Source organism: Lolium perenne, chromosome 4, assembly GCF_019359855.2.
Source record: "Lolium perenne isolate Kyuss_39 chromosome 4, Kyuss_2.0, whole genome shotgun sequence".
NCBI lineage: Eukaryota > Viridiplantae > Streptophyta > Magnoliopsida > Poales > Poaceae > Lolium > Lolium perenne.
This window is the reverse complement of record NC_067247.2, coordinates 32,176,337-32,189,725: the sequence shown is the minus strand read 5'-3', so window position 1 is coordinate 32,189,725 and position 13,389 is coordinate 32,176,337. Positions and strand designations below refer to the sequence as shown.

Genomic DNA, 13,389 nt, shown 5'->3' with positions numbered 1-13,389 from the left:
CAATAGATCCGGAGCTGATAAAAGTACTCCGGTTCTATGTTCCATTCACATTAGCTAGTTCAATCTCGATTTCAACTTTTTCGCATTTGCAGTTAAACTGAGCAATCTCGTCGACTCCACCGCCACCGTCTACTGAATGCCGAACACGCACGAGACCACGGTCCAAATCAGCAGTAACAATAGTAGCCTGGAGCGTTACGGGAGCAGTAGCAGCGCTCGAGACCACCGGTCCAGATCCCGACATCCTACTCGGCCATGCTGCCCTCGCAGGCAAGAGCTTCGTCACTACGAAGCTCATCCGGCTTTGAGCGACCTCGGCCACCTCCGCGCCGTTGTGTCCATCAAGAAAAATCGCAGTCTTCATCCCGTGTCTTTTCCGTTTATGCCTCCAAGCCAACGCGACATCTCTGGGGGCTGCCTGCGGGAATTATCTCTTGCGTGCTGATGAATTAACCCCCCAAAAGTCCCGATGTGCCCTGCGCTGATGAATTAGCCCCCGTCAAGTCCCGCTGGGTCCCCGATGCGCCCTGATTAATTAGGCCCTGTCAGGTCCAAGGACGGCATGGGCGTCGTTGTGTTGAAGGTGGCTTTGATGGATGCAGAATCCCCTTGCCGGCACGTTACGTGCTATCCAGCTGCCTTTGTTTCACCAGGCACAAAAGTTGAATACGGGAGATCATCAGGATCGTCAGAACCCTAAAATCAGGAGGGACGGCGATTTTTGGAGATTGTAGGGTGTCGGGTTGGAGCCTTCGAGGCAGGAGTCAGCAGATGGAGAAATAAATAGCGATGGACTAAGCTCCGATTGAAAAAATTGGGGCAGGCCTCGGCGAGCGACCAAGAAAACCAGCGGAACCATTTTTCACTTTTGCGGTGGCCAGATGCCGTAATTTTCTTTGCAAATTGTGGGTAATTCTAAAACGGATGAAAATTTTGGGGAGAAATCTTACTTCCTTTATTAGTAGGTAAAGATACCGTGAAAAATGGTTTTGGATTTCACTTGGGAAAAGGTTCTTCGATTCCATATTTATGGTAGTAGTGAACTCTGCCACCGGGTCCCACCGTGCTCGAGCTGGGCTCTCCATGGGCCACGCGCGCCTCCGCCGGTTCAGACAGGGAGCGTAGACCGAGCAAGCTGGCCGTTCCAGTATAAATATCGACCCCGCTCCTCCCTGCTTCCTCCTCTCCCGAGTCCGCAGCAGCCGCCAGCCGCTGCTCCAGACTCGAAAAAACCCTAACCCTAGCCGCCGCCTCGATCTAGTCTAGTCCCATGGCGCCTACCAAGGGAGAGGGGCCGGCCATCGGCATCGACCTCGGCACCACCTACTCGTGCGTCGGCGTGTGGCAGCACGACCGCGTCGAGATCATCGCCAACGACCAGGGCAACCGCACCACGCCCTCGTACGTCGGATTCACCGACACCGAGCGCCTCATCGGAGATGCCGCCAAGAACCAGGTCGCCATGAACCCCATCAACACCGTATTCGGTGAGCGCCTGCTCTCTGTTTTCTCTTGACGAGATCTGCCTACTGTTAGATCCGTTGACCTGTGGTCCGTGCAAGGTTTTTTTGTTCGGTAGATCCGGCTTATATGTTCTGTAGATCCGGCCTAGTATATGTTTTCACTAGCTGTACAAGTTTGACGCGAATCTTGGTTGGCGTGTACAGAGTTCATGTCTTTTAGCTGCTATAGGTGGCTGATTAGATCTGTGATCTGATGTGGTTGTGTGAGTATACCTTCTTGGATCTACTACTTTTTAGAGCTTCTATATCTAGTTGTTTCCTTTTATTGCGTTTGTTTAATGGTCCTCGGCCGTGGCCCATCTGAGATCTATACAGCTGGAGGATTTTTTTTTTCTGGTTGCCACTTCATATTGTCGGTCTTGCATGAGTTGTTTCCTTCCTGGACTAAACTTAACATGTTTCTGGACAAATTGGTCATGTCTGTACCTTTTCTCTTATTCGTTAGAACTTGCAAGTGTGCAAAATATCTTTTACCAAGTCATTTAAGATTTTTTTATGAAACTGAATTTGAACAGTTCTAACATCAGTGCAAGTTAACATGTCATTCCAAGTGTCATTATAAGCTAAATGAGCATGGTGTTTGGCATCCAATTTCTTGCCAAATTGTGCTAGGTTCTCAGACCGTATTGTTTGTTAACATTTTAAAGTTGTGTCGTTTACTATTTGCATATTTGCTAAGCCATTAAGAATTCAGATAGCATATTCCGGTTACATGAGCAGTTCATTTGGTCGGCTATATGCCTCATCAATTAAAAGTGCAACAACTTTTTGGTACAATGTTGTGTACTTGACTGTCATCGTTTCTGGTTCTGGATTTTTTTTTTCATTCATTGTTATTGTATTCGTGAGAAATTTTATTTTGTATTATCTAAATGTGTGCTAGTCTTAAGGAAGTGTCCTTTGACAGGTTAATGTTGCCAAGTTTTATTAGCTGTAACACTGCCATGTGTAAATATGTCTAGCATAGCCAGCTCTTTTGGATCCCTACTACAACACATATACTAGTTGGTTGACTTAAAGGTTCTGCATCCTGCAAATCACAAATCTAGCTGCAACTTGTCCCCTCTAAGCAACATCAGTGCTAGATTATATGTTTTGTACATGGAATATTCACACAACTACTACCTCTGACCTGATTTAATCGACGCGGCAACTACGCTGTCTACGTACATGTCTAGGACTAATCTTGCGTCGATTAAAGATGACCGGAGGGAGTAGCACCTAGCACCTTATTATCCATATCTGTTTATCTTGACACGTGGATTTTTCATAATATGAACAGATGGAAGTGAGTGCTGGTTATATGTAATCACTGGATTGCAAATAAACAATGTACATGCTTCCATTTACTAGGAGAACTGTATATGAATAGAAAGTTCAGAGAGGTCTACGTAGCTTCTTGAATCTTGATGAAAAGCCGCATAGCACCATTAAATTGAGAATCACATTTTCTGCACCAAAATTGCTTCATAGCATTATTGGTTGGAGTATATATGGTTTGAAGTTTATGAGGTTATGCGGATTTTTCACCAATGTTCAAGTGGTTATCTAGATCTGTTTACTAGAACTTTGAAATATACTCTTGTGTATATATGCACATTGGATGAAAGTATGTCCCAGGTTCATGTGTTTACTTAAGTGTATATGAACCTTGGGCGCGCTTTCATTTACATGTGCAATAGTTTTATGACTTGTTTGAGCTAGAATAAAGGTCCATGTAGGAATAGAAAGATTGATGTCCTCGTAACCTCTTGGGGGTGTTTACTTAGTCTTTGTGGCCTTTTGCTTTTGACTATATGTCCTAGTCAATGCAAAAAGCCAAAGCCTAAACAGGTGCTTTTGTGGCTTATAAGCCAAACTCCAAAATAAGCCCAACCAAACATCTCTAAACTGTTAGCACAAGTTGCTTAATGTCATTGAAATGAATCATTCTTCCTTCTGAAAATTGCATGCTAATACAATTAAAGGGTTTTTGAAGTTGACCGCATTTTTCATCAAGGTTCATAAGCCAAAAGCACAGTGGCAACAACATTGTTAATATACGTTTTAAAGTTTTTGAAGTTAACCACAATTTTCATCTAGGTTCACAAGAACTTTATAAAATACACACTGCGAGAATATCCTCTAGGAACCATTACATTAGTTCACTTGTTAACAGTTACTTTAGTTGAACCAGTTTTGATAAATACATGCAAATTCTTGATTAATGCATATCTGTATTACTGTTGTAACTTCCAAATAATTCTTCTGACCATGTGTATGTTTATAAAACTGTGCAGATGCAAAGCGTCTTATTGGCAGAAGGTTTGCTGATGCCCCTGTCCAGAGTGACATTAAGATGTGGCCGTACAAGGTTATCCCTGGCCCAGCAGACAAGCCCATGATCGTAGTGCAGTACAAGGGTGAGGACAAGCAGTTCTCAGCTGAAGAAATTTCTTCCATGGTTCTCATCAAGATGCGTGAGATCGCGGAAGCTTACCTAGGAGTAACTATTAAGAACGCTGTTGTCACAGTACCTGCTTACTTCAATGACTCCCAGAGGCAGGCAACCAAGGATGCTGGTGTTATTGCTGGTCTTAATGTTATGCGTATCATCAACGAGCCAACAGCAGCTGCTATTGCCTATGGTCTTGACAAGAAGGCTACCAGTGTTGGTGAGAAGAATGTGCTTATTTTTGACCTTGGTGGTGGCACTTTTGATGTCTCTCTCCTTACTATTGAGGAGGGTATTTTTGAGGTGAAGGCCACAGCTGGTGACACTCATCTTGGTGGTGAGGACTTTGACAACCGTATGGTGAACCACTTTGTCCAGGAGTTCAAGAGGAAGCACAAGAAGGATATCAGTGGAAACCCGAGGTCTTTGAGGAGGCTTAGGACTTCATGTGAGAGGGCGAAGAGGACCCTTTCTTCCACTGCCCAAACTACCATTGAGATCGACTCACTCTTTGAGGGAGTTGATTTCTACTCCACCATCACCAGGGCCAGGTTTGAGGAGCTTAACATGGACCTCTTCAGGAAGTGCATGGAGCCAGTGGAGAAGTGCCTGAGGGATGCAAAGATGGACAAGAGCACCATCCATGATGTTGTCCTTGTCGGTGGTTCCACCAGAATTCCCAGAGTCCAGCAGCTGCTGCAGGACTTCTTCAATGGCAAGGAGCTCTGCAAGAGCATTAACCCGGATGAAGCTGTTGCCTATGGTGCTGCTGTCCAGGCTGCTATCCTCAGTGGTGAGGGTAACGAGAAGGTGCAGGACCTTCTCCTCCTTGACGTGACACCACTGTCACTTGGTCTCGAGACTGCTGGTGGAGTCATGACTGTGCTCATCACCAGGAACACCACCATCCCTACCAAGAAGGAGCAGGTCTTCTCCACCTACTCTGACAACCAGCCTGGTGTGCTTATCCAGGTGTTTGAGGGTGAGAGGACAAGGACCAGGGATAACAACCTCCTTGGCAAGTTTGAGCTCTCTGGTATTCCACCTGCACCCAGGGGTGTTCCTCAGATCACTGTCTGCTTTGACATTGATGCCAATGGTATCCTGAATGTCTCTGCTGAGGACAAGACCACTGGCCAGAAGAACAAGATCACCATCACCAATGACAAGGGAAGGCTGAGCAAGGACGACATTGAGAAGATGGTCCAGGATGCCGAGAAGTACAAGTCTGAGGATGAGGAGCACAAGAAGAAGGTTGATGCCAAGAACTCCCTGGAGAACTATGCTTACAACATGAGGAACACCATCCAGGATGAGAAGATTGCTTCCAAGCTGCCAGCAGACGATAAGAAGAAGATTGAGGAGGCTGTTGACCAGGCCATCACATGGCTGGACAACAACCAGCTCGCTGAGGTTGATGAGTTTGAGGACAAGATGAAGGAGCTCGAGGGCCTCTGCAACCCCATCATCGCCAAGATGTACCAGGGTGCTGGTGCTGACATGGCTGGAGATGATGATGCCCCAGCTTCCAGCGGCGGTGCTGGCCCCAAGATCGAGGAGGTCGACTAAGTTATACCAGTAGCGACTTTCATGAATTTTATGTAGTGAGAAATACACTATACGTCATTTGTTTCAGTCCCAGGTGCCAATCATATCACCTGGGCTGGAAGTTTTGTTGTACTGTCGGTTAATGTCAGACTTATATCTGTCGCGTACAATGCAATGATGCATGTTTTGGCTCATTGTTGATTCAGCTTAATGCTTCTGAGTTTGCACTTCGTCCTGTGCCTTCTTCAATGGTTGTCTTGAGCTTCCTTTCAGTCTTTATCCGATGTTTGTTCCCTTTTGATTGCTGCCATTCCGCGGTGAAAAGCATATTCACTTTCTTTGTATTTTCTTTTGACGTAACACTTTCGTTTATGTCGATACTGTATCAACAATCATACAGCATCTGTGTCCTGTTTTGGGGCTTAATTTTGCAGTGCGATATGGTACTGCAGTTGGAGGCAGCAACCTTTTGTTTTAGCCCCAGGTTTGGTTGTACATTTGGATTTGGGTAATAACCGTTTGAGGAACAATGTTGATGCTTTTGAGCTGTCACAGCCTGTGATTTGCACAATATATTAATTGCAGCTTCACTGTTGTATCATTTAATTGGCCAGAACTTGCGTTGCAAAGAAAATTCATCATTAACTTGCAGCAAGGCCATTCTTGGCCAAAATTTGATTGGCTCTCTGACTACCCTTTTGTTTTAGTACTAGGTGGCAATCACTTCACCTGTTTAGTTGTACACATTTGGTTAATCTCCGTCAGGAACAATGAAATGATGTACGCCTTAGTGTTGATTCCAGCTGAATGCTTTTGAGTTTGAACTAGTTGTGATTTGCGTCTGTGAGTCTTGAGAGTCAAAATTCTGTAAATTGCAGCATCGATGTTTTTTTTTTTCGATAAAGAGCATCTCTGTTTTATGGTTAGCCGAAAGCTGTGTTGCCTTGACTTAACTTGCAGCAAAGCCTGGCGCTCTTTGGTAATCCTCTACTTAATGTGAATTCAGAGTTAGCAGTTATTTCTCCGCAAAGGAGTGTTGGATTTGAAATGAGATTGTGTTCGGCGTCTGTGAATGCAAATCTGGCCACGAAGAGACGACGCACCAGCCGGGAATCTCGCTCACATCCTGCGGTGTCGGTTTGATACAAAAGCGAAGAGTGTCCCGTAATCCCATCTCCCTCCGGGCTCCTTCGGTGACCGGACAGGTCGGCCCATCCCTTTTAAATCTGCCGCGTTCTCTCTTTCGCTTTAATCAGGGATGATCGATCGTCATAAGCAATAATTCTGCAGGGCCAAAGCGGCGGCATCCATCCCACCTGGCCCTACGTACCTACACACACCTAAAGAACTCCCCTAATGATCATCATTAGTGCTGGTATATGATCCCTTTGAATCTGCCGTACTACTAGCTAAGCCTAGTGTCGTCCATCACTGGCATGAGCAGATCGATTCTAAATATTGCTTCTGAACTACTCCCTCCTTCCTATAAAACATGTCGAAAGTTTTTTTTTAAATTCGGACACATCTAGACACCATTTAGTGCCTAGATACATCTAAATTGGCAAACTTCAGATATCTTGGGACTGAGGGAGTATGATCGAAATGGCATCAAATCAAAATGGATCGATACGAGGTAGCTTTTGGACGAAGCTCGCTGAAACCTGCATAGGCCCAGTGTCCACTTCCACTGTGCAGCCAAGCCTGGCTGAATTTCCCTGAAGTAACTAGTTGAAGAAAGCAGCGCCAGTGTCAGTAGCGTGCAAAGCGAGGACTGGTTACCACTTTAATTGCCTCGTCTCCAAGCTGGGATTTTCACCGGCAGCTGCACAGCCGGTTCTGAGGGCTGCTGATAGTGTTCCGGTGCTAGCTAAATAACCAATGTGTGTGTGTGTGTTGTGGGCTTTTACATGATGGCACACCGGCCATGGACAAGCTTTCTTTCTGTTCCTATTATTCCGGTGGCCCATGCGTTCATAGAAAATATGTAAACTTAGCAAACATGGACCAGCGGGTCCTGGGTATGTACACTAGACAAACACAAGTTCTTTGCTAATTAATCGACTAGCTTGCCGTTAACCAGCTCCATCTCCCGTGCTTATGCTCAATTTGGTATTGCGGTGGATTGTGATAGTCTTGTTCTTCTGATCTTCTTTTCTCTATTTCACACATTTGTTATATTTCGGAACAGAGGTAGTATAATATACTACGCTTGCAGTTAATTACCAACCTCAAACTTCAAACTGAATCTTACATAAATTAGTCAATACACAACTTGTTTGACTAACGTAAGCCTAGTCTTGCAGGCGTGCTAATTCAGGTACCTGTCACTGAAAATGCAAGATCATAGACTACATTAGTATTATAACTTAGGATCACAGTTCGCCGATTCATGCAACTGGAATTTTCTTTCACGAATATGAGAAGATATGAGATCAGGCAGCTCTTCAGGGAACAAAAGCCGAGCAGAATCTGAACTGCTAATGCTACGCACCATAAAGCGGAATCATGAAATTTCATACATAACTCGAGTAGTCATGTATTAGCTAGCGGCCAGCTGAGCTTGTGAGCCTACAAAATTCGAAGACACAGTAAACTATGCGAACCGGATCGCACGGAGATATCATAGGCCATATGTAGCAGCAGTGGCTCTGCATATCTAGCAGCAACGATCTGCTGCTAATGAGGGCACATTTGCTGTGGTCAAAAGACTACGGCGAAACAAGGAACACCAGTTGTGTATTAATCAAAACCGCAGCATATCTTCCACGAAGAGGGCACCGTGGCACCAACTGCCAAGCAAACTAGGAGGTTACCCTCCATGAGTAATAATCTTACGGTCTCTCGCTCGAACCAATTATAATAGAGAGTTCAACACTATACAATGAATGTAAAACAACAACACCAAGAAAACCCAAAATTTCCTCTCTCAAAATCTCTTCAAAACAACAAATGCTAGGAATAAAATAGAGAGAAAGTGGAAGAGAGAAAGTCAACCAATAACTTCAAAATCTTGATCCAATGGATTCCCCTCACTAAAGGAGAAACTGTAGGTGGAGAATGCAAATCCAGATTTTATATCTTAAGTTCTTAACCCATATATAAACAGATGCAAGAACCATTGAAGGAATGGAGAGAACTCAAGATTTGGTAGGTCAACATTGCTAACCAAATTCATTCTCAAGAAACCCCGAAAGCCACAGGGAAACCGTGCTCCGACCTCGGTTGGCGGACGATGATGACGTGTCGCGCCGCTACCTTCTTGAAAGCATCGTCGTCCCAGTCTGCGGTCTCTCACTCGTGCTGCTCCGGGGGAAACCCTAGGTCTGGGTCTCCCGGATCGGACGATGGCGGCGCGCTCTGCGTCGTTCTACCTCTTGGGGCATCGTTTTTGGAGCAGCTGCTGGATGTTGGCGGATGTTGGTGGAGTGGTATTCATCTACCCCATTGTTGGTGTTGAGTCTCGGTGGCATGGTGTTGCAGGGCATCGACGACGGATGCGGGATGATGTATGCGTGCAGGATGGTGGAGCCGTCTGGCGTCATGGTGACATCGACGACAGGTCTTGCAAGGTTAATGCGATGGTCTCTCTTGAAGATGGAGTCGAGGAAGACGGCGGTAGCAACTTCTGTGGCGTGTGCGTTGCCGTGCGCGGAGAGTCTGCTTGACTGGATGTGCTTCTCACCTGCTATTGGACGGTTTGGGAAGGCATTTGGTTTTTGGATGATGTGAGTTGGTGTATTGTCACCCCTTCATCCCACTGTAGGTTTAGTGAGGTGGCTTCGAGGTTGATCTTTTGTATTGTTCTTGTAAGGTTTCATGAATAATCTAATAAAAAAACTGTGTGCATCCTTTGGATGCAGAAGGAGCTGAGGCGATATTTTCCCCCATTTTGAAATTTTTTTTTATGAAGCAAAAGAAATCTTCGCGCTATACAGTTTTTTTGCAACGCCCGGTACCAAACCAAGAAATTACAGTGTGGAAACCAAACCAAAAAAAAAGAGCTGTTGGATTGCTGAAATCCGCCAAGAAATTAAACCGAAGTAGAATCTAGAATGGGCTTAGGTATAAATCCCAGAAACCCAGACCGGAAACCGAGCCTCCAAACAAAAACAAAATAATATATCATTTTTGCATCCAGAGTCCAATATCGATGAGCTCAAGCTTGTTTTGAAGCTAACAAAAATCTCTAGCCTTTCATGCATAGAAACACGAAATACCAAGGATACAACCACAAATATTGTATCTCTCTAAAATTGGAGAACCTGCTAAACCTCCAACACTAACAATGCGAGAAATATTTTATAGAAGATCCATTTTTGATGAACTTGATGAGGAAAATATGAACTAGAGGAAGTGAAAATTGAAGAGGTGTCATTTTGAACTATATTTTTTGTACTTCCTTAGTAAAATACCAATTTATGTTATTTATCAAATGGATTTTATTAAAGTTGTAAACTCTTTGGCACTATTAATTTGCATGGCAAGACGCACTTATATGTCAAATATGGGCACATTATAATGAGCTATGACATGTACATGGCAATGACTTTGGTCATTTGCCCCCAAAGCCATGAATGTCCATATACGACATGTCATTTTGGGAAGGTATTTTTTAAGTTGTCGTAAAATCAAGTTTATCTTTTTTTTTCTGGCAACTACTCCACAGAAAAGGACTCAATGCGAAAAAATGCCTTTTGAAACTTTATTCATTTTATTTGTTTTTTTCTTTTCAAAATTCGAAAAAAATCCTGGTAACATCTTCCCATAAAACGGAGTTGAATATTTCAATGCTCTTTGGGGATCTTCCATATATTTGTACGTGCGTACCCTTTTTAAGAACAAACTATCACACACCTATATTTCATATATGAATTACATTTCAGAAATCTACCAAAGTTCATTTAAATGGGCAAAAGTAGCAGCAATGAAAATATTTGGATAGACGCTATTAAATATAGCCTACAGTTTCTAAAAAATGGAGATGGGAATTTCGAACCATATTAGTTGTACACTTGTACTTGCTTAAAAAAAAATCAATACAACAATGCAGACAGGCGCTGGTGGCTTTAGACTCTGAGGCGCACGACTAATCATGCTGAGGCGGTAAATAAAATCCATAAGGAATAACCCTTTCGGGGAAAGTGCAGACTTGACACCTTTTTTTTTTCTCACTACACTTAGGATCCGCCGTGTCCTCTCTCATTGCGGAACCATGCCAATATGCCTCAGTAGATTAATAGATAACACAAATCTAGTGCCTTGTATAGGTAAAGCGCAACACATTATTTTTGCCTTCTTTCGTTCTCCTTTCAACGGTGCAAAAGTTAATCGCAATCACTACAAATAATTAGTTTCTCCATTCCCTTCAGACTTTAATTTTCATGTCATTAATATAAATAATACAGTTCATTATCACATAAAGTTTATTACATTACACTGCGAAATATCCAACATTGGATGTTCTTGTTAATAGGTAGTCAAGCTGCTGATTTCAAGAAACTAAACAGATTATGCAGCAACTTAATTACCTAGTACAACCTATTTTTAGGAATAATATATTATTTTATATTCTAGTACTTCCCATCTTCAACTTTCCATACATTGATGACCTCGTTGACGACCTGCCCGTCGTTCCCAGTGAGGTATTTTTGCCTGCCATCCTCAATTTGCCATGCATTGATGACCTCACATGACCCGCTGGTGATCCTTCGGGCAGGGGTTCGGCCCATCGTACTTCGTGCGGGTTTGGTCTGCCGTCCTTCATGCACGGGTTGATCTCAAAGAAAGACGAGATCGATTAAAACGCGAAATAAGAAATTATAAAGAAACAGGAGAGCCAAGGATATATCTAGGGTTCAAAGTGGATAGTGGACTGCTTGAGATGTAATGTTTGAAGTGGATAGAGGAGTGTTTGAGATCTAGTGTTCAAATTGGATGGAGAGGGTCTAAGATATAGGGTTCGGAGGAGAGAGAGAGAGAGAGAGAGAGAGAGAGAGAGAGAGAGAGAGAGAGATGGAGAGAGAGAGAGGGAGAGAGGGAGAGGGAGAGAGAGAGAGAGAGAGCGAGAGAGGGAGAGAGGGAGAGAGAGAGAGGGAGAGAGAGAGGAGAGTGCGGTGGAATGGATAGTGAGGTTGTGGGGCAAATGTGTTCACTGTATTAATTATGTACTAAATTGGTGTGGGGATATGGGTTTGTCTTATGAGACAGTAAGCAAGTCACGTGCTCTATGTGCCCTCATTGCTCAAAGGCCATAAAGTGAAGCAACAATACATGACAATAAAACCTAATGATACAAGTCCTTCTATTTGGTTAATTACCAAGTATGGGAATTTTGCAAAAATAGGGGGAAAGTATCCCACTTAGAGGAAAAAATTATCCGGTACAAAACTATCAATACATCTTAGCTATACTAGCTTAACTATTTGTACACAAAAAACAACACGAGAGAAACACACCACACATCTTAACTACTAGCTTAATTATGCGGCACGAAAGAAACAACACAAGAGGAAACACATCACACATCATAACTAATTGCTTAATCATTCGGTACAAAATGGACAACAACAAGAAACACATCACACATTTTGTACAAAATGTACAACATCAGGAATCACATCACACATTTTTAGCTACGGTCTCTAGCTTTCCCTTAATTAAGCAATTGTCCACAACCAAGCACATGTGTGGTGACCGGGATACAACTAAATGCTATGTTCGTGAGTATATGGAAGTAGAAACGTTCTTTTTTTGATGTCTTATGTGCTTAGTACAGACATGGGTTAGTGCATTATTGGTCTTATCTAATTTTGGTGGTATCTTTTGCTTTGAATCTGATATTTCCTAAAAGTATCTCCAAGAATATATGTGTCAGTCAAAGGAGAAAATATCCCTCATCATGCGGAGCGAAGGTCTCCGAGTCGAGGGATGGTACACCATCAATTCCACAAATGGCCTCTTGGCGGTTACTTCTAGGTGAAAAAGTTCATGGACGGCACCAAAACTTGACATTGGATCAATGGTTAACGTCAAGATTCTGACATGGTGGTCTTAAAGTTCCTAGTTGTCTAGTTCTGTTGTCGCATGGGCTCTTTGCAAATGCTTTTGTAGTTATAGGTATATATGGTTGTGTTATTTGAACTTCTTATTATATGGCTGGTAAAATTGTGGAAGTTTTTTTGCTATCACTATGGTAGAGAGTAGTATGTATGTATGATCAAGTATATGATAATTAATATTTATGTTCATCTTGATTTGCGATAAATTTCAAAAAATATCTTAAAATTTTATTTTGGCCGAGGTGTTAGAGAACTAGCAGATTAAACCTAGAACGTGATTCAAATCGATTCATTAGTACACCGAGCCACATATGCGTATATCTTGGCCTTGCTAATTTGGCCATTCCATATAGAAATACAACTTCCATTAATAATCAGTGTAAGAAGGACGTATGGCTTATTCAAGATTTCTGAACCAGGTTAGAGTTGAATCCACCCAACCTATCTAGAAATACAACCTTTGCAGATCATTTAAGATTTGAAGTCTCATGTTTCTCAAAGTTCTCTATTTACAAATAGAATTGGCAGAATTACTGCCGCAAAAAAGAGTAACAATTAGCGACCCATGATACCCCATGTACTACCTTTCCCACTTGCTACAAATATTTAACTTGGGGCTGCCATCGAACATCTAGGCACTAGTACAGAAAAGCCAAGCTTTGCGGTGGCGCGATAAAATGCTGTGACCCAGCATACCACACCATGTTGTAGTATGCAAGTCATGACATAATACTAATGAAACACCGTTCCACTAGTATTACATCTCTGAGAGTGGTGTAATCGAAACATTTGCTAGTCCAAAGCATGTCTATAGAATTACAATTTC

General features: G+C 43.0%; 1 protein-coding gene across 1 annotated transcript; it reads left to right on the top strand.

Annotated features, from left to right (window-relative positions):
• The first annotated feature begins 1,166 nt into the window (after window positions 1–1,166).
• Window positions 1,167–5,735, top strand: LOC127292104 (heat shock cognate 70 kDa protein 2). The gene is made up of 2 exons (XM_051321461.2): window positions 1,167–1,487; window positions 3,803–5,735. The coding sequence occupies exons 1-2, from the start codon at window positions 1,271–1,273 to the stop codon at window positions 5,524–5,526; spliced, it is 1,941 nt and encodes a 646-aa protein (XP_051177421.1). The 5' UTR covers window positions 1,167–1,270; the 3' UTR covers window positions 5,527–5,735.
• Window positions 5,736–13,389: the final 7,654 nt, after the last annotated feature.